At 37.3% G+C, this 20042-nt stretch overlaps 1 protein-coding gene across 1 annotated transcript in view; it reads right to left on the reverse strand.

Annotated features, from left to right (window-relative positions):
* Window positions 1-20042, reverse strand: part of otog (otogelin) — a 57660-nt gene that overhangs the window by 15105 nt on the left and 22513 nt on the right. The window contains exons 20-33 of the mRNA XM_069181869.1: window positions 18578-18685; window positions 17079-17217; window positions 16538-16672; window positions 15965-16111; window positions 15033-15152; window positions 14424-14540; window positions 13075-13231; window positions 12571-12597; window positions 11738-11905; window positions 10342-10626; window positions 6330-6432; window positions 6017-6096; window positions 2276-5415; window positions 706-883 (exon numbers count right to left, since the gene is read on the reverse strand). Of these exons, the coding sequence (XP_069037970.1) occupies window positions 706-883; window positions 2276-5415; window positions 6017-6096; window positions 6330-6432; window positions 10342-10626; window positions 11738-11905; window positions 12571-12597; window positions 13075-13231; window positions 14424-14540; window positions 15033-15152; window positions 15965-16111; window positions 16538-16672; window positions 17079-17217; window positions 18578-18685 (4904 nt within the window). The remainder of the gene's footprint in view (window positions 1-705; window positions 884-2275; window positions 5416-6016; window positions 6097-6329; window positions 6433-10341; window positions 10627-11737; window positions 11906-12570; window positions 12598-13074; window positions 13232-14423; window positions 14541-15032; window positions 15153-15964; window positions 16112-16537; window positions 16673-17078; window positions 17218-18577; window positions 18686-20042) is intronic.

The following is a 20042-nucleotide window of genomic DNA, read 5'->3' on the forward strand; positions in this document are numbered from 1 at the left end:
ATTAGAAATACCAGGATTTGTGGCCCTGCATTCATTTACTGGCTTTATGGTCAAGATTGATTGTCTTCCATGAGCCAGGAAAGGTAAGACTGATAAGGCAAAAGTGAGATCTGCACGCTTTCTGGCAGTGTGAGCTGGTCTGGTCTTGGGAAATCGCAGGTTGTGTTTTGTGCAGTTTTATCATGATGAGATATCTTCCATGCTGTCACTTTGACTTTTTGTTCTGACACATCTGGGTCTCAGTGTGCTGGGATACTTTGCAGTTATTATTTTTTTCATCTCAGAGTTGAGGTGATGACACACCCTTGTTTGACTACTGTGCAGACATCAAGTGCACTCAAATTAATGACTCATATGAATGAATATCATGAAAGAGCTGTAAAATAGTAGTGAATTCTGGAGGATATCCATACTTCAAGTGGATCTTTCAGAGGGTGATTCACAGAGTCAGACACCTTTGTAAAGTCTGTTGTTTTCAATAAGCCTTTGGTGTGTATTTTAAAAATTACCATTTTTGAATTCACATTTAAAGTACAATAATTTTTTAGATGCTATCTTGGACGTTTGTGCAGATACATTCCCACTTGTTTAATCATTAAAACAGCTAAATGTGTAGTCTTTGCTTGTGTATTTTGCTGCTTTAGAGTCTGTAGGTAAAAAGTACTAAATCGGCTGTGGAGGTCATTGGTGTGTCTGTAAACTTACATGGACAGTCCCACTGTGGACAGCACTTGTCACCATTTACCAGGACGGCGAAACCCAACAGACCACAGTTAGGAGGGATGGCGTTGTTTGGGCAGTTCTGCGACTTGTTGAACAACATCAGTTGTCCATTCATGCAGACGTATTTTGTGCATTCATCAATAATCTCAGAATAGGGAGGCTGAGAACCAGTTAAAGAGTAAATATCAACAATTGTGTTAGTATATTGAACTATTCAGCAAATACAGACCAATGCAATAAATAAATAGCATTTGTTAATATATTTGGCTTTATACTGCTTCTTTTGAGAGATGGTCATCTGAATGTGTGGAAACATCCGAAAAGTGCATTTGAAACTGAGAACCAGATGCCCTTTTTTAAACAAAGAAATCTGGAACAAGGTACTCAGCTATGTTGTCAAAGCTGATACTCTGGCTTCTTTCATTAAATCGTTGAATGGGAATCCTTGGATCAATTTGCTTCTTGCAACAAAATGACCTAAATAATCTGAATGGCCTCATCTCATTGTATCCTTTCTTATTATGGCAGGCCAGACCATATTTTACCTGACCTGCCAATAGAGGTCGATTAAGTTATCTGTAAATAGTCTCAGTGGGTGATGATTACTAATGAATAATTTTTTTATTTCAATTTTTAATTTAATTATAAGTGAGGGTGTTTGTGAACATTCTCAAATGGATCTAGTTAATGTTTCAATCGTTATATAAAAGGAGTACACAGTTCTAGGGGTGGCTGAGTTTAGTACGGATGTGTTAGTTGGTGGAGTGGCCCGGCAATGCAGAAGCCTTCACAATTCTTCTCAAGGATTCATGAGCTTTCTTAATGTCCTCAGAACCTTTGAACCACCAAAATAATGCCAGAGCCTACTGTATCACACTTGTGAAATTTGAAAACACAGCATTTGTCATTTAAGCTGTTGTTATCCCAACTGTCCTTTTTTCACTACCTATATTCTTCTTTGCAATGAGGTGATTCAATTAACTAAGTCAGTTTTTTAATACAGATATTTTTTTAAAACTTGATTTTCTTAGCAGGGGTCAGCCTGGTGGTGCAGTGGCTACCATTGCTGGCTTATGGCCCTGGGTCCCTGGGTTCAGCTCTGGACCTGGGCTGCTATCTGTAGAGATCTTGAATGTTCTCCCTGGGTTTGAGGTTTCCTCCAGATGCTCCTGTTTCCTTCTACAGTCCACAGACATACATGGCTTCTGGGAAAACTGGCCCTCATGTGAGTGTATTTGTGTCTATCTGCCCTGTGATGGACTGGTGTCCTGTCTAGGGTCTATCCTGCCTTGCACCTCTTGCTTGCTTGTTAAGATTGGCTCTGGCTCCCCAGCAAACCTGAATTGGAGGAAGCAGTTAGAAAATGTGAGGATGGAAATATTGATTATAAACACTCAGAATCTATTTTGTTACAAACATAATAATGTAGCAGTTTTCTAATAGTCAGTGAAAGAATGACAAAACAAGGCTTGGCATAACACACATTGTCAAATACTGTACACAGCTATCACTGGGTTGTTATTATACTGTATGTAAAAGATTGTAAACTCACTGTGCACATCTTCGTAGAAACAGCTACAGTTGTGTGGTCAGTAGTTTGTGGTAACACTGATGGTGTCCCTGTGTCTTCTGTGGTGGTCCCTGGTTCTCTTGTTTGAGTTGACCAGTACTCAGTTTTATTGGTGCTTGGTGCTGTACTGGTTAAGGACAGCTTGGAGGTTGAAGCTATTATTGAAGCCGTTGTTTGTCCTGTTGTTGTGACCTGTGGAGATGATGTTATTAACATACCACTAGTGGGGATGCCTGTACCCAGAAATCCTTTCGAGGTAAGCAGGTGTGCATAAGATGTTGTTTTTAAGCTTTCAGCTGTTCCAGTAAGATTCGCGACTGCAGACGTTTTTTCAGTCATCAGAGCCTCGGTAGACTTGCTCATCGAAGTCGAAACAGCTTGCTGCGTTGTTTGGCTTTCACTTGTGACCGAAACCAAGGGCTGCTCGGTTGACTTAGGTGTAACAATAGCTGAGGGATGAGATGGTTCTGAACTGGCTACTGTTGTTAAGGTTTGTGTTGGAGTAGTGGCTTGTGTCAATTTTTCTGTTGGCTGTGCTGGAGTGGAAACAGCAGTCGGAATGGCAGAAGATCTAAGTGATGTGGTAGCAGTCCCCCAAGACAATGGTGCTATTGATGATGATTCTGTGACCCTCTCTGTGAATATTTTCATAGTTGTTGTCTCACTAGATGTTTCCTGTAAGGCTCCTGTAGACATGCTGAACTGTGTGGTTTCAGCCAGTGTTGTTCCCAAAGTAGACCTCTGGGTGGGAAATGTAGTTTTGGTAGCTCTGGTCATTGTGGGCATCTTCTCTGTAGATACTGTAGTCCTTCCAGTGGTACTTGGTGCCACTTGCGATAGAGAAGATACACTTGGTGATGTGGATACCATGCTTGTTGCAGATGATACAACTACACTTGGGGTACCCACAAGTGTACTAGTAGTTTCCAAAAATCGGGATGTGGTAGATTTTCCAAAAAGCTGAACTGTTGTCCTTTGACTTGTGAAAGGAGTAGTGGAAGCTTTCTGAGTTGTTGTAAATATCAAAGGTGCTTTGGTTTCAGTTGTGGCTGATGAATATGAATAAGGTTTACTTTCTGGAAGAGGTGTTTTATGAACTGTACTTTGTGAAGTATAGGGGAGTGCTGAGGTTTCACTTGTAGGCTGCAAAAGTGGTTGGGAAGTAGGGAGGCTTGTTGTTTGTAAGGTGAAGACGGATGGCTTCACTGAAGTAGCTGGAGACATTGCACTTACAGTCGTGCTGAAAGGAGGTTTTGATGATGTTGTCGTTGAAGGTGATTGGTACAGTACTGTTGTCCTTAATGTTGTCAGTTGAGATAAAGATCCAGGAGTTACTGTAGATTCAAGATATGTTGTGGTTTGTATAGTGCTGAGATGTGAAATGGCTGAGAGTGATGGTTGAGTTGTTGTTGTTTTTAAAGTGTATTCTGCTGAAGATGAATATGATGGAGTTGCTGAGCTTGTGTGTGTTCTGTGAATTGGTGTGGTGATTCTAGTTGTCAGAGGCGTAAATGTCATTGCTGTTTTGATAGGTTGTAAGGTGGTATGAGTGACTTCAATTGAGGATGGTGGGAAAACTGAAGTCTGTGATGTAGTGTCTATTTTATCTGTTGGATATGTTTGTAAAGTTGTTTTCTGCAGCTCAGTATGCATTGTTTTTGTGGATGTTCTTAAACTTTCCTTTGTAAGCACTGGGGTGGTACTTTTTGTGGTTGGTGCACCAGTAAATGATGTAGTTTTTTCAGTTGAAGCAATTGTTGTTGGTTGATCCATTTGTGTTGTACCTTCTAATTTAGGAGTTGACATTTTAGCTGTAGCAGATGTTGTCAGGCCTGCCAGGGGATGAGCTGTTGTTTTTGTTGAGGCACCAGGTGCTGTAAAGAATACTGATGTTGTTTCCCCTGTGACAGTAGAAAATGGGGATACACTGCTGTGTTGAATTGCACCCAATGATGTTGTTCCCCAAGACAACGTGGACACTGGGGCAGTTGAGGATGTATATAGAGCTCCATGTGTTTTAGATGTTTTCATTTCTGTAGTTAAGGGGTGTTCAGTAACTTTGGATGTTATCATAGGAGTATGTGGCTGCTTTGTTTTTTGTGTTATAGGGGAAATTATTTTTAGAGTTGTGAGGGGAGAAGCATGTGCTGTACTTGAAGATGTGAGTCTGGTATCTGTTTCAGGACTTAGTGAAGTGGTTCCAGGAGTAATTGGAGATTTGACTTCTGGGGTTGGAGCTTCTGTTGTTTTTACAGTTTCTGCTGGAGAGGAATGAACAGTGCTTTCTGGGGTCTTTGGTTGAGTTGCATGGGGAGAAGATGTTACTTCCACTAGTCTTGTAGTAGTTTCATTGCTCATGGTCATAGGTCCTGTAGTCACAGTAGTTGCCTCTGTAACATTAGATGTGTCTGCTTGGATAGTTGTAGTTGTGTACATGGGAGGCACTGTAACTTTACTTGTTGCTAATGTTAAGTCTGTCGCCTTGGAAGGTAGGGATAATGTTGTAGGCAAGCTGATGGTTTCTTTAGGACCTGATGACCAGGCTACTGTAGCAGGCAATTTGGAATCAGTGAGTGCTGTAAAGGAGGCTGTTGTCCTTTTAGAAGTTGCCGGTGCTGTACTGGTAGTGGAAAGCCAAAATGGTGCCATTGTAGATTCAGTACTTGTGCGCTCTGTGCTTTTAGTATACAAGGAGCTTGGCCTTGTTTTGAAGATACTTGTGCTAATTAGCCTCATAGTTGAGATCTCGGATGTTTTTTCAGTTGTTACAGATTCCAGGACTGCAGGACCAGCTGTGGACACTGATAGCTCAGTTGCTGTAGTTGTCAGGTTAAAAACTGCTGATGAAGAAGTCAGCTCAGCTTCATGTCCCGTAAAGTTTAGTGCGGTGGCTGTAGCACTTGGGAGAGCTGTTTGGGAAGTTATGCCTGGGGTTCGAAGGGTGCTCTTTGTTTCAGCTGTGGAGAGCTGAGTGAGAGTGTCCGTGTGGGATACTGAATGTGCTGTAGACAGGCTTGAACCCGGAGAACCAGTAGCATTAATGGACGCAGAAGTGACAGCTGCAGGTGGTGATACAGTACTATAGGGAGTAATTGGCTCAATGGCAACTGTTGGCTTAATGCCTGAGGATAAATAATAAAACAACTGTTAGATAAGTTCTGTTATTTAAGAAAAAGAAAAAAGGGGGGACTAAACGCATTACTTGTGACAGAATTAAAATCCTAGCACCCGTGCTTTGGAATCTAGGATTATTGCTTAAAGCTTAATTAAACAGATGTTGGAATGAATATTTCAACTTTTAAGAAACATGATATTTTACAGTGGTGATGCAATATGCCATAGGATCAGAAAATAAGCCTAAGAGCACGTGCAAAGGGTGCTTTTGGTGTATCAGTGTCATGTTGATCTTTAACCCCCCTTAGAAACAGAATAGAGCATTCATTAAGCTCTTCATGTTTTCTTTTTAAAACATAAAAATCAAGTATTGTGGGCTAGACTAATAATTAATTTGCATTATGTCTGGTTTATAAAGTTTTGAATAGAACTCACCACATTAAATCTTGACCGAATTTTAATACTTCATTTTTTTTGCTTTAACTGTTTTACCAAAAGATGTATTCAATTTATATACTGTTAGAATGCAGATTTGTATAAGCTAAAGCATTTTAACAATCTTTTTCAGCAAACAAAAGCAAGGGAAGCAAGCTAAAGCTGGTAACTTACAATCTACCAAATGCACGCATCTTTGGGTGACTTCATCTAAAACCATGTCGTGTGGACACTGAGGGAGGCATCCTTCCACTCTACAGAGAAAGCCAAACAGCTCTGAGAACCAACTTGTACAGGATGCACACTGGAGTTTTAGTATCAGATTAAGCTTCCATGGTAAAATAAACTACACTTCTGAAAACCTACATAACATATTCCACTTTCATGACAAAAAATCTCTGTTTAGATCTAAAGTCTGTAGTTTAGAAACCTATACCAAAGATAAAGCAAGTTTCCCAAGCCAATGTCACATTTCATGTGGCCTTACTTTGGTATGGAGGCACAGGTCTGCCCTGTGGGGTCACTGCAGGTCTTAAAGCAGGCACTGGCACACGACTCATATCTCCACTGGCAAGGGGAATGAGAAGAAGCTCCATATTCGTTCTCTAAAAAAACAAGAAGTTTTAAAAATCTGTTTTCCAACAGATGACGTAAATTGTGGCTTACAAATGTACACTTGTTCATCCTTGGATATCATATGTTTTTACAGCTTCACATAGTTCCAAACTATAGCATTTGGGGCTTGGAGAGATTTTGGAAGGATTCGCATTAATTGTAGTATAAGTCCATATTTATACAATATATTTTATCAATATCATTGATATTTACAGTAAATAGCTACAGCGCATACATACCAAACATTCACTTTGAAGTGGCAAAAGCATGACAGGCCCTGGACTGTAAAGCTGTGCAGATGAGATGTACAGAATTGTGTAGTACAGAATGCAGTAAACCAACAATAGTATACATTGCCCTCTGCTGGTACATTGACACCATGATGTGTAAATGACAAGATGCCTTTTTTAATGGAAATTCAATTTTATTTCCTTGGCTATCGATTAAATCGATTATACTGCTCATGTACATGGGCAGCATGGTAGCTCAGTGGTTAGCATTGCTGTATTGCAATGCAGGGGCCCTGGGTTCAGTTCCAGACCTTCCAGGCTTTCATGTGGGTTTCCTCCAACTATCCAACAACATGCTGGTAGGTTAATTAGCTTCCACCTCTAATGTGAGTAGGTCTGTGTCTGTGCCCTGCTATGATCTGGTGCCCCATTCAAGATGTATCCTGCCTTGTGCCCATTGCATTGTTGTCTTAAAGTTACAAATGCTCAAATAAGGGTTCGATCGTCTTTTGCTGTGTATTTTTTGAAGTAATGAACACTAACATAAACGTGGACAACAGTATCATTAACTGCAGACTTTCATTTGCAGATACTGCACATCTGGTATATACAGTGGTATATACAGTTTTTGGCAATGAACGGATTTCTATGTACAAAAATAGAATCTCTGCAAGTCATCTTCTGATTAAGCCGTTCTTATCATCAGTGTTGCAGATGACTTAATGTGTGGATGTTTTTTTTTTACCCTTAAAATATGTTGAGGTTGAACAATGAAAAAATAAATACATTGGGAAAAACACGTATTGATGTGTGGTATCTTGCATAACCAAGTTACTACGTGACTTTTTAAAATGCAGCTGGTTAATACCACATATACAGAATTTCTTCAGAAGAAGATAGTGAAAAATGACAGTAGGAGATGATAAAGTAACATGATTATTTCTGAGCTGCTTCAGTTCTAAGATTCAGAAGCAGTCCTTTAAGTACTGTATTGTACTGTATACTGTATCTGCGAAAATATACACTACATTCCGATTCTGCTCATATGAGCTACAGTACCTAAACGCTGTGGTACAATGTGCTCAGTGGTGTGAGGTTTCAAGGTTTTTAACATTAAAAGAGAAATTGTCACTTTTTTCAAACAGTATATAAAGGGAGCTCCATCACTGTGGAAAGGAAAAGGTAAAGGTTCATTCCATGTTGTAAGGTAAAGAAACATTTTGGCTGTGGAGCTTTCTGCAGATCTGAAGAAGGCTCCTCAGCCGAAACATTCTGTTCCTTTCAGCATGGAGGGAATCTTTACCTTTTCCTTTGCAATATATATACTTCTACTGCAGCTATATTTCAGTATAATATTGGAAGTAGAATGTGGGTATGTCTATATTTATAAAACTGTAGTTATACACTTAGATCTGAAAGGCTAAACATAAGACACAAGATTTACATTTTAATGATATAATCATCGTCATTACTGTATATAATACATTATATAGTAGTAAATATGTACAGTATTATGCACTGTGTTTGAGAAACTGAGATGTTTTATAAATTAAAAATGAACACTGAAATAACAGAGGGAGAGAATGGAATTTGTAAGTCTTATTGGAGAATGACTGTGCGTCTGGCTTGTGATGTGGTCACATGTTTCTTTTGGGATCCAATGAATTGCCACAATGAAGCACTTCATGCCTACTGTCCAGACTATCATGGAAGTGCCACTGTCTTGACCTACAGTTTAGTAAGAGTGACAGGGATTGCTGAAGATGCTGTTATTGTGCTACAATCTCTCATCTGGCCTTTGGGACAGTTTTTCCCCTCTTAGACCTTCTCTGATCTAATATGCCAGGCATTTACAACAGTCAGCAGGAAATCCAATCTGCTTTTGCCTCTGCACTCTGAAGCTGGTATAACTTTTCCATTAACTAAAACAAATGCTGCTATATTTTTAGACTGTGTAATTACCCTGCCTCAGCAGGCTGGCCTGCAGGAGTGTGTTGGGGAAAGATTTGAGTCCAGTGTTGCCTTGCTTATGAACCTCAGAAACCCGAGCCCTCGGATGTGGTGATTAATGAAATGCCTCATGATCATCTGATCTGATCCCACTTGCTGAGGTAAATTGTTTCAGTTTTCCACTCACATAGATAAGATTATTGGCATAAAAAGTCTGGAGAGCGAAGACTTTACACTTTAAATGGATTGTGTTGATGCCATATCACTTCAGTCCATAAACCATTTTTAAGCCAGTCTTTAGCCCTGCCCCTGCACAGATAAAAGACAGGACAGAATTCTTCTCGGTGTCATGCTGGACAAAGGGGGGCCCAGCTTTGTTACTGAACACCCAGGCTGTAGCTGCTGCCACTGCATGCTGCCTCTTGAGATCTCAACTTCCCTATGATTAAAGACATTTTCCAGTGGACATCAGGCACTTGCCATTGACAAAATCTGTCATTTTTTTGTAAGTTGGAGTGTGCCAGTCAACAGCTGCATCAGTCTGCCAGAACAGCGTAATGCAAAACATATCCACCCTCACAATGCAGCCATTAACCCACTCATTGATTGTTTTGTTAACAGAATGACTATGAAAGGAACAGCAGTGGTGACTTGACCTCAATGCAGTCGTTGTTCTGTGTCTTAAATGTCAAAGGGGTTTACTGTAATGTAACTTGAGGGAAATATATCTTCTCATTTATTGTTACAACTGTATATGAAATAATATGCATTTCTCTCCATTTCCAAAGTACTGTATGTATTAGTGACTCTTGATCTATTTTCTTTCAAAGATTGCTAAATAACTGTAAAGCATTAAATGTGAAAAAGGCCTCTAATACATACTATAAAAAGAGAAGAAAATGGATATAAACATAGTAATGTAAATGCATTAATAAAACATTTCATATTTTAATTTCAAGAACTCATTTTTATTCCAATTCTTTATTTTCCATTTATAGAAGAATTATTATAGAATTATTTATAGAAGACAGTCCCTGTAGTAGCAACTTAAGGCTGTTCATATATGAAACTGGGAAGAGAAGCCCAGGACCTATACAGTCCGATTGTTGAATAGGTCTGTTTAGAATTTCAGAGGTCACATTGCAATTGTTAATGATTTCAACTGTCTGCCATAACTCTTGTAGTTGGATCTTGATCTGCATGCAATCTTTTTCAGTCTTCATTCAAAAAAGGTTTGGCGAGGTTAAGGACAAGGACTGGACTTAATGGCACATTAATGTACAGTATACTGTATACCTATTATTTTCTTTCTTATTTAAACAGTTTAGGATCAGTCAACAATTTGCTAAGGGGTCACCATTCTAAATGATTAGCTTGATAGCGTGATAAAAGTAATCAGTGATAGAAAAGTACACTCTTCAGAAAGACCAAGCAATTCACAAGCCTGGTATCTAATAAGATAAGTTATTTTGATGAGATAACATTTTTAGTAAAATTCTTCTGTTCCTTTGTCTACTGAGGACAATACACTGCTTAAATATATATGTAAATTTATATATTTTAATATAAAGGATTCCTGTCTTAGTTTAATACAATTGTACCAACATTTAGTTATTTTAATAAAAGCACCATTTAATTTCCTATTGAACCCATTACTTGAAATATCAGCCACCTCACAGTGGAATATGCGCTGTCTGCTATCACACTGACCTGTGAGTTTAAACAGAGTTGCCTCTCGGAAGCCTGCAGAATGGTTGTACTTCATTAGGTGAAACCAGGACAACATGTAGTGAAGAAAGAAACCAGGCTTGATGTAGGACTCCAGAGAATCGTATCCACTAATCCAGGTATTTCTGTGAATGACAAACGTTGTCTCATCCTGAAATCGGTCGCTCTCTTCCCACTTGGTCAAGTGCAGGTGTCCACTGGGGTCCAATCGCAGAAAATAATTTGGCCTTTCTGCTGCTTCAAATGAAACTAGAGATGTGTCTGAAAAGAAATAAGAAGTAATGTATATAAATCTTGATATTAAGAAATAAATATAAACTAAAAATTATGCATGTCTCCTCTGGAGTGTTTGAACTATTTTCCATTGGCAAAAATAATACAATACCTTAAATGTCTTAATACAATTAAGGGGTAATTCAGGGATTAATCCCTTAATATCTAAGTATTCATTGTATCTTTAATTGCTTTCTAACATCACCCATGTTTACAGAATTAATATAAGAAAACTAGAAATGGTATAATCTTGTAAACATTAAGAAATTTTAAAAATACCACAAAAAGGGGAGGTTCACTTCAGTGTTTTTTTAAATGTTATATAATAAATGTTAGAATAATAACTCTGTATTATCAACATTGGAGTTAATATCTGTTCCATATACAGTATATATACTGTACACACCATAGAGGGATTAAAATGACAAATTTGGTATTGGAACCAATAGCAAATATTTACCACATGTACCGAGTTTATTCTTGGTTTGTAAATATATAAACCTTCTGTGTGAGTACAAATAAGTCAGATGCCAAAGTTAGTCATACTTTGTTAATAATCTATTCACTTAAATTTCTGTCTTTGTAGATCAAGAAGTGCCCACACTAGTCAAACTAGTGCTGCCTTAACTAAAGCATCAGAGTGTGGAACCACATTTAAAAAATCACACAGGTTGAGTGAAAGTGAGGGCACAGTGAGTACGCCTCTACTGTCCTCAGTAACATTTGTGTTTGGTATGAATGAAGATGTCGACAACGGCATTGCAACTGAAAGAGGAATTTTGTCTGAAGTTACAGCAGTGTCTAAGCTCTGCCATTGACAGCTTAAAGTCAGTCCTGTGCGGATATTTAACATGCTGGGTAATTCATGACATGCCTGGGCATGTCGCAAAGTGCTGAACTTTGAGTTCTGCCCTATAATATATAATACTGTATACACAGTACAACTATGGGCATTTTGTGTAATACATTTTGAATAGCCTTTTTTCTAAATGATATTTTGCATCAGTGATGTGCTGAACATTAATAAGTGGCCAGCTACAACAGGATGTACAGTAGTGTGTGTAATTTACTGGTAGCTGGAATGGGAAGATATGCTTACCATGCGGTCTGGCCCTGGACAGACCTGGGGTCATCATAAAATATCTGGTCAGTCCTGGGACAGTAGTCACACCCTTTTCCGGGAAAACAGAACCGCCTGACAGATTGGCTGCCAGCACTGTATCCTTCTCCTTATACGTGACTAACGTAAATGGGCCTTTTCCCAGAACTGCAGAGGAAATTAGTCAGTCATTAGTATTTAACATGCTTCTGTTCATACCTTTCTACTATGGTATACTGCTCAGATTTAGTGCAGTATAGTATATTTCACATAAATTGGTGAATGCAGTACAGTAGGATAGATTTCATTTTTAAATATATTTTGCTTTTTTAAAAAAAAATATTACGTTCTATAGATTAACATGCAACAGTTTAAACTGCTGGAATATAACATCATTGCTGAAACGTTTGGAAAAATATATATTATATCGTTCATCCATGTACATTGTGAATCCTTTTTAAAATGGCATTTTATACGCCTGCCTTTTCAGTATTTCCGTACATTGAACGGCAATTTATTAAACAAGCTTTGCTGTCAGTTCGAACATAATCAAATAGACATGTTGTGTTTTCCAATAAGAACGCATCTCACTTGGCCAACAACAGATTTATAAAAAATTGGAATGACTGAGTTTTAACGGCATCACAGCAGTTTAGGACAGTTCACTGTGGCACAAGACATTCCTAGTATTTTAAAAATAAATGTCTTGCGCCCTCTAGAGTTTGTTATTATTGTCAGTTTATGTCACTATTAATGATACAACTCTTTTCTAAAACATGCAACACACAAATCATTTTGAATGTGGAAATCACTACAGCTTTTGATACACTTACCTTTGTTGTAGAATTCACAGTCATAAGCTGTAAAACAAAGGTGAATATAATAAACAAAGATCATCTTTAAGCAATTTTTACAGTTGTTAGAAATATCGATTAAACATACTTTTAATAAAATTTGATTAGCTTTAAACAATATACTCTAAAACCTTTTTTAGAATATGTTAAACACACTTGTACTCTTTATAATAGACTTGACCTGAAATATATTAGGCTCAGTATTGATCACTTAAATTACAATAGTTAAATCTACAGTTTCCTGAATTTCTTTTTACACACACTGTTCTAATTAAGCAACACCCCTAAAACATAGAAGAGGAAATAAGATATTTACACTACAAATAAAAGGAGAGAAACATTTTTTTCCCCATACACGAATTAACCTTGTTTGAAATGAAGAAAAACAATGCATTCCATAATCCTGGAGTATTTCTTACGCAACGACCAGCTGTGCAGTTTACGCTATAATTTGAAGAAGCGCATTTTGGGATCAATTCTTACGGCAGAGATTTGGTGAACGCCAGTCCACACTGATTCCCTGTTGACAGCAGCGATGTGCATACGCAGACACACTGGTGCAGAAGCACTCACAGTCTCCCCCACGATTACAGCTGCAAGTATCAGTCAGACAGTTCATATAAAACCAGGTGACATCAACCTGCAGGGCGTAATGGAGAGCAGGTATCACCTGATGTATCATTTCAGGATATTTTTTCAAGCCATAGTGGGGAAAAATATTTTTTCTTAATTTGTTTTGGAGGTCATAACATAATAATGCATGGAACTGAGTAGCATGCAACTAATATTTATAATTAATAAATGTTCCTTTTGAAGAATGTTATGCATGTTTTAGAGCCAAGCTGAGAAAATGGTGTTACATTGACATTAATCCTTATTCTTTGCTTGTTATCCCAGTATTATTTTGGACACTAATCAGATGTGTTTAAGTTTGGCTTTAGCTCAAATGTGTGCCCTCCTGAAAAATCCAACATCCTTAACAGCTGAACCAGCAGGGCAAACCCTACCCCCACACGCAGACACACTTGTTTTATAAGTGGGTGGTCTCTTGGATCAGAACTGAGGTTTGTCAGAAATAGCAGTACAGATATTGCAATGGAGCTGTTGTAAAAAGGTTTCCCTAATTAAGTGATTGGTTAATAAATCCATACGTATATGATAGTTATTTACTGAACTCCTGCAAGTTCTGTATTATCCAGACACCCCAAAAAAGAGCTGCAAAAATCTAGCTACAATGCAATTACATTTATTGTCTGTGTAGCAATGTAAAAAAAAATGTAAGGTTAAAACACTGGTGACCTTTTGTACGCCCAGTACGTGAACTTCTGTGGATCGTAAGCAGATCTAATGTGGCTCATCTGCTGGATTGTCCAGCTGGGGAGGATTGGTGGAGGAATGGTGACTTATTTACCATTTAGCCTTACATATTTTATGCTAAATATTTTGAAAATGAGTTAGTTCCCTCATTTTAATTGAAAATACATTATCATGTATATTATGGCAGCATACTGTGAAGAAAGCAAAATAATTTAATTATATTTTTTAATTCGATTCTAAATAAATTCTGCACATAATTTTAAAAACAATATAGTTAATACTTGTTCTATTAATTAGTTATCTGTCAGAGCTTAGTGGAGTGAAAATGTCTTATAAAGAGGGCAATACAATTACTGTTGAGTGCTATTGTTTGGTATTATGCCCAGTTCATAACTGAAACCTTCACAAATATGCATAAATATGTGCTGTAGAACTGCTCATTTTCTGCCAAAGCTTTGAAGACAATAGATGGTGCTACAGTAGCTATTGCTGCTAGCAGGTATGTCTGGACTCACCACATGGTGGCACACTTGGAAAACCTCGCTCAGTAATATCCCACACTCTCTCTTGGCAAAGGGCTCCCTGAGAGGACTCAGACTGCAGGGATGTCTGATATCCGGGCTGTTCACACACTGGGGGCACAACACAACACTCTCTCAGCAGTGCAAGGGCTTCATTTTTTTTTTAAACAATGAGGACACTTCCACAGAAAGGTAAAGAGAGCACCATGATTCAAAACTACAGTCACATTTTCTGAGGGAAAAGAATGTGGTTGATTTCATTATACATATGTGTATCATTAATATATTTATAAATTGTTTCTTTACATGTGTGGTAATTATGTTTAAAGTGTGCATCTGACTAGTGCAACAGTTGTGCAACCCTGCATAATAGGCCCTGTATAACCAACTGTATGGTTTAAATGTTGCACTAAAGTCAATTTTTATAATTCATCGGCAATATATATTGTAAAATCTTTATGGATTTTTATCTCATAAACAATATGCCGACAATATTATGCAATATTTCGTCCAGAAGAGAAAAACAGTGGTACTGCATAAAGTATATGATTGGGAAAAGATGAGAGCAGCTCTGGACAAAGTTTAAGCCACTGCTGTCCTTACCTCTGCAGCTGTCCAGCTGTTCCCAAACTCCTGCGGGGTTGCAGAATCAATGTTCTCTGGAGTCCTCATTTCATTCACTGTCTTCATGTCGAAATTCCCACACAAACCCGACAGTTTGCCCTTTCAGATAATTCATTTCCGTTACAATGTACTGTACTGTATGCTTTAAAGCAAGAGCCATTTTAGGCCATTTCTATTACTAATAGGAAATTGAGGTCTAATCACAAGGACACAACAAATGCAAATGATTGCTACCTTGACACAATATAATTTGAAATCTTATATATATATAGTATACTGTATATAAATATTAGTATGAAACATGAGTCATAATCAAATACATAAAAATACATTTTCATTAAAGTTCAGATACAGAAAATGCTATAACACACTAGTACCTTATCAGAATAAAAGAACATAAAACACTGACATTTCCAAGACTTTTAGGTTCCCATAAACTCCAGATGTGATGCTACTATGTACTAATAATCCCCAGAAGTGCTGAAAATGCAATTCCATTCCGTTTCAGTCTCGATCTCACAGGTGAATGAGATTTTTGTGAAAATGGGAAAATCACATGACCTCACTCAACATTCCTGAATTCCAACAATTTCTTATGGCATCACGAAGAAAGAGTAAATCAATGGAAGAATCGATGGAAAAACCTACAGCAAGGTACTACAAGTGTATAGTTCACTGTTGTGCCCATTGTATTACTGAAGTGAGTTAGTGCTAGTGCTAATGCTATTAACATATTCATTTAGAATAATTAAATTCCCTGCCCTGTCGAAGGGAAAAACATATTTTGATAATCATTTTCATTTCTTTTTTTGTTCTAGTTAATGTATGAAAATTAAGGATCACAGCCATTTTCCCCATGGGATAGTACAGTATGTTCTGTTTTGGAAAAGCTGTAAAACTGCAGGCCTCACCTGCCAGCGCGGACCAGCCTGAATGTGGATGGTTGTTCTTCTATCCCAGAGAACAGTGATATCTTCATCAGGGGCGTGCACAATTGTGAAATATCCAGCTTGCCATATGAACACATTTTGATGCTTGTCAATCAAACTTGAAGGGTTCTTTGCAGGAAAAAAATTGCAACACAGGTCATTGCTCTAAGCATGCATGAGTTCAACTTCTTAAACTCATTAGTTCCATCCAAATAATAACATGAAGCATATGTGCTGATTTATTTGAAAGTATAATTTTAACTTTTGCACAAAGGCAGTTTTGCATCTTAAATTCAAATCTGGTATAAAAATGTAAGTAACAAGCATGGTGTGCCAAAGAGCAATTAATGCAGAAAAAACAATGATTTCAAGATTATTACTATTGCTGCTGGGTGGTTATTGCTTCAAAAGCAAGCCGTTGTCTTTATCAACAGTTGAACATTCAAAGAAAAATAGACAATAAAATGTATTAATGTAGCAATAATGCTGCATACAGTACATAAGTTGTGAAAAGTCATTGTCTATATACTGTATCTGATAGCCATTGCAACTTACCGGTTTTCCACTGTCATTGTCAAACACAATGAAAGATTTTCCTACGTTGATTAATAAGGATTTCCTACAAATGACTCCACTGTCATAGCAGTCCACATTTTCTGCTGTTATAGTCATAGTTAAGTCTATACCACTCTGTAACAGAGAGAAAAAAAATCAATTAATTTACTAACTTATGCACTTTATAAGTTAAGTATGAAACTGAATAAGATAAAATTAAAGAGGGTTACTATACTCTGGTTCTTTGGGAGGTTTAGGATTCTAAATGAATGCAAATCAGTTCTGTAGTGTGTAACATAAGGAAATAATGACTCGTTACCAAATAGAGGGATAATAACATGCAAAGCACTCATCTTAGAAACCCTATAAATGAAGTTTTCTTTTGTTTCACACAGTAAGTAAGTAAAGTAAGTAAAACAAAGCTTTAGTGTTAGGTTCAATTAATCACATCACTGGGTGGTGTGGAGAGTGGGGGGCTGCTTTAATTAATGTAAAACCTTAGGAGCAGAATGTGTTGGGGGGTTTTGTTTGCTACACTTACCTTTAATAAATAGACTTTACAAGCACCAACGTAATCAAAGAGTAGTCCATCAAAGGTCCTGTAGTGGCGGTCTCCATAAGCTGTGCACATGGACGGACAGGGGTGGAAGTCGCATTGAAATGATCCGTGCTGGCAGACACTAAAAGATGCATTATTATGCTTTAAACCTTTGCCAGTATTATCTGATACAGAAGCTCAGCCTTTAACCAACTAATGCTAGAACTCCTGTCCTTTCTAATGGATCAGTAAAGACCCTCTTTTATAGTGAGGATGCAATTATCCACAAAAAAGTGCCTAGATGATTGCCAAATGTTGAATCACCACTTCATACATCATTAAGCTGTCATCCTTATCCTCTTTTGCTACTGGTGGAAGAATCTCTAAGATGAATGGAAAGAAGATTGCCTTCTCTTTGACAGTACTCACTATGAAACCATTTATCTCAGGAGCAAAAGTGAAATCCCTGGTATAACAGGATAATATAATGACTGTTTCTATAAACTAAGTGAGGCTAGAATCTTCTCCCCCACAAAGGAAACAATCCAAGTAAAGGGATCAGGTAACCAGGCTCACTGTGTGAGCAATCTACTGTCTTCTCAAACAGGGAATACATTTTAATTTTAAATTGCTGTTAAACATTTCCCTTAATTTAAAGATTGAAATTATTTATCGAATGGCATTTGAGATTTAGTTGTGCACTGAATTCCATAGCAGCATTCTATTTAACATTAGCAGTAAAATGTAATGGGGTTTTATAAATATTTTATTCTGTTTTGAGAAACAATGTTGGTTACCTTGAAGGGATTTAGGATTTTTGGTTAACAGCTGGAAAACAAGGATATGTAAAGATACATTTTCAGTTTATGAAACCTGAATACCAGAAGAATAGGCATCATGCCTCTAGAAGCTATTTTGTATGTGCAACAGATACTAACAGTGTATAACATACAGTGTAAAACAGTGTATATTAACAGATACAGACAAAATCCATTCATTTTGTTCAATGTATGTATTTGTCTTGAATTATTATTTATCAATAATATATTTTTAAGGATTTTTGAACAGTGATTGATCCTAGTACTAAGTACTTTAAGACTGGGTATATAGTACAGTACAGTATATATTATTCCAAGAACTGGAGCAGAAGGGCATTGGGTGACTTATTATACAGTGCGTTGGTGCAAGGGAAGATAAGAACATAAGGATAGTTGCAACCAAGAGCTATTTGGCATGTCTGGTTGTTAGTTGCTAATTGATCAAAGAATCAGTCACCACTGATCATCTGTTTTCTGAAAGAAGCCATTGTATCAGCTTCAGCATCAAGATGAGTGAGTTTGTTCCATACTCCTAAAAGCCTTTACAAGGGTAGCACCCGGTAAGAAGCACTTCTCCTTCAGTATAAGGAGCCACCAAGACTTCTCTTTACAGTATATAATCAAATCCACTTTCTTTTTGAAACATTTGTTACAAATGAGCAGCTGTGTTAGTGACAAACTTACCAGCTATGACATGGAGACATTACTTTATCTCCAGGATAATATTCCTTTCCTTTCCATAAACATGGGCAGGCAGCAGGCTCAAAACACTCGTCCCCATGTTTCAGAAGCCTGAGAAGTGACCACACACAAGTCAGCTTTTCATCTGCTGCGTTTTGAAGCAAAACACATGCCGAATGAGATTACAAATCAGGAATAAATTAGACATTGTGCAGAGCTTAAGAGCTTAAGTTTTTCATTATTCTCCTTTACCAGGTACGTTAATTGAGAGAAAATTCTCATTTGCACTGACTACTTGGAGACACATTTATACTGCAAAGCATTTAGTGGAGCAATCTGAGTGAAGCACTTTTCTCAAGGGCACAACAACATCACCACCTCCTGATCAGGACACTACCTTCTGCAGTGCAGAAAGCCATTTAACATACTTTTTTTCTCCCACCCCCTGCTTCACACACATACATTGATACAAGATATCTTACATATATAATATATTGAATACATACATTGGCTGCTTGTTAATTTTTGCCCGTGGCCTTTTGTATATTTTTAAAGTTGAACAGTAATGAACAGTAACAGTATCAATAATATTATTATTAATTAATATTAAGAGTGGACTTGTGCAGGCATTTTTGCCAACCATTTGCTTGAATACAGATTTTGTTTGCTGACTGTGTATTCATCTTAATTTGTCTGCATCAGTGTCTCTCCCCTGTGGATGTGAACTTACACTTAAGTTCAAACACATTAAGAAACAGTGTGTGACTCTTTACATATGATGAATTAAAAACATAAAGGCAGAAAGAGATTTCCATAAAAAGGAAAAAAGGAACGTGCTGGACGCAAGTGAATTGATAATGAATTGCCTGGGTGTCACTGGTGTGTTAAGTGCAGCAGGGATGAGTTCAATGGACATACATTTATTTTACAACCCCAGGAGACAGACTTATTGCTCCATATTTTAAAGGGGATTTTTTTTTGCACATTTGCACCTCAGTATTTTCCACTTTAGTTACTGTAACTCTATTTACTAAATGGTATTTAAAAATAAAATACTTTGTCTAAAATGCTTCCAAGCCAGGATTTTGCTTGTCATCTCCATAATGTTTTAATTTTTCTTCTGCTATTACTGCTAACTACAACTAAGACATTAAAGAGCAGAGCTTTACAGTTGATTCAGGGTGAAAAAATGTACAAATTGAACAAAAAATCACTGGAATTTATTTCCATTCTATCATTCTGCCAGGAATCTGAATGTGTCTGAAAACTTGTGATGTTTTATTATTTGTAGTTATTTGTATTATTCATACAAGGTTAAGAGAAACTTAAGCAGGCAACATTTTTGGATGCATATGGCACATAAAAAATCCAAAACATGGAATAAAATACCTGAGAAAGCACAGTCTATGAAATAAATAGCCTTTGTCTGATATTCAGTTTTGTTTCCCTGACTGTTAAAGACATGTCA

Source organism: Lepisosteus oculatus, chromosome 21 (genome assembly GCF_040954835.1).
Source record: "Lepisosteus oculatus isolate fLepOcu1 chromosome 21, fLepOcu1.hap2, whole genome shotgun sequence".
NCBI lineage: Eukaryota > Metazoa > Chordata > Actinopteri > Semionotiformes > Lepisosteidae > Lepisosteus > Lepisosteus oculatus.